The 1,419-nt window shown below is 51.9% G+C and overlaps 1 protein-coding gene across 5 annotated transcripts in view; it reads right to left on the bottom strand.

Annotated features, from left to right (window-relative positions):
* The window catches only part of CC2D2B (coiled-coil and C2 domain containing 2B), a 141,351-nt gene that overhangs the window by 72,503 nt on the left and 67,429 nt on the right, over positions 1-1,419 (bottom strand). For all 5 annotated transcript variants that reach the window (XM_006157315.1, XM_014591193.1, XM_014591191.1 and 2 more), the window contains one exon: positions 939-1,086. In XM_006157315.1, coding sequence (XP_006157377.1) covers positions 939-1,086 — 148 coding nt within the window. The remainder of the gene's footprint in view (positions 1-938; positions 1,087-1,419) is intronic.

Below are 1,419 nucleotides of genomic sequence, written 5' to 3'. Positions count from 1 at the left end.
GTGCTTTTTTTTTTTCTTTCTTTCTTTCTTTTTTTTTTTTTTTTTTAGAGGTTTTCACTATAGGGCGCGTGCGCTCGCCAGACAGAGAGAGACATAGAGACAGAAAGCGAGAAATCACCCCCCAGGGGGGATGGCCACGCTGCAATCCCTTCTCCTCCATTCTCCATCTTGGGCACGCACGTACATGCGCCCGGCGTGAGTTTTAAGCCACCAGGTCTAGGACACGAACCGTGGTTGACTACGTGGGAGTCCAGCCACATAGCCATTACGCTAACTGCTGGTTCCCTGTACTTATTTCTAAAAATCTTGTTTCTAGGTGTGATCTAGAAATTGATTTCTGAGAACAGGGATGCAGAATAGAATTTCTAGTATTTTCCTTCCAGCAAACTGATAATGCATAAATGATACATGAGTCATCTGTAATGAGTGGGAGAAAAAGGCCCCAGAAATAAAACGCTGGGAGTCTCGGCTTTGGCCTGTAAGTTAAGGGGTACGGGAATGCCCCCTCAAACTCTGGGTGGTGTTTTTTGTTTTAGGGTTTTGTCTTTTTTCTCTGTTTTCGAGAGAAAGCAGGCTTATTAAGGCCAGTATGGAGAGGACTACTGCAGAGGTGAAGCAGCCCGGTGAGAGGAGCTGGGTGGACAGCTTCACTCCTCCCTCTGAGAAAAGGAAAGCACTGTTATGGAAAAGGACAGACAGGAGGGCCAGCCCGCAGGGGAGCAGCCTGTCTAGGCGATTTTAACGTGGCCATAACCCTACACGTGGAAGGACACACCCCTTCCCTATAAATCACTCACTGCCTTATTAGAGAGATTTAAAAAACATCAACGTGTGAATAAACTAACCTCTCCTCCCGCTGCCTGGCTTTCCCCCTCACACACGTTCAGTGACGCCTTGTAGAGGCCCCGCGTCCTCTTTCCGACATAAACACGTGTTACCTGCAGTAAGCAGATCGTAGGGACTGCGACCGAGGAGTCGCGGGGACGCCGCTTCCATCGAAGGCCCATGATAGAGAATAGCTCAGTTTTCCCGACGTCAAAAGACAGAGTTCCTCGGTTCCATCCTCCTCGAGAAGAAAAGGCACATCTGTGCGGGGGAGGCCGAGAACCGAGAGCTGTGCGGCGGCGGAAGCACGGGGGAGATCTTTCCTGACCCCTACTGGGAACCCTCGGGACACACTGAGCCCCTGGCCGACCCCAGGCGCTCAGCCCACCCCCAGTCCTCTCTCAGGGACCTCAGGGAAGATGCTCCACACAGACCATAGAAGAGAAGGGAGCGCTGAGCTGAGCACGTGGAGATGCGTCTCCACCCTCCCCTTCTCACAGGGCAAGTGTCTTACCCATTCTTTCTGGGAGCGGCTTCCAGAAAGAAAGAGCTGATGGCGGCAGAAGAGGCAGACCCAGTGCTCTGTCTCCCCTT

This window comes from Tupaia chinensis, unplaced genomic scaffold (assembly GCF_000334495.1).
Source record: "Tupaia chinensis unplaced genomic scaffold, TupChi_1.0 Scaffold000539_1, whole genome shotgun sequence".
NCBI lineage: Eukaryota > Metazoa > Chordata > Mammalia > Scandentia > Tupaiidae > Tupaia > Tupaia belangeri.
This window is presented reverse-complemented; position numbering and strand designations above follow the sequence as displayed.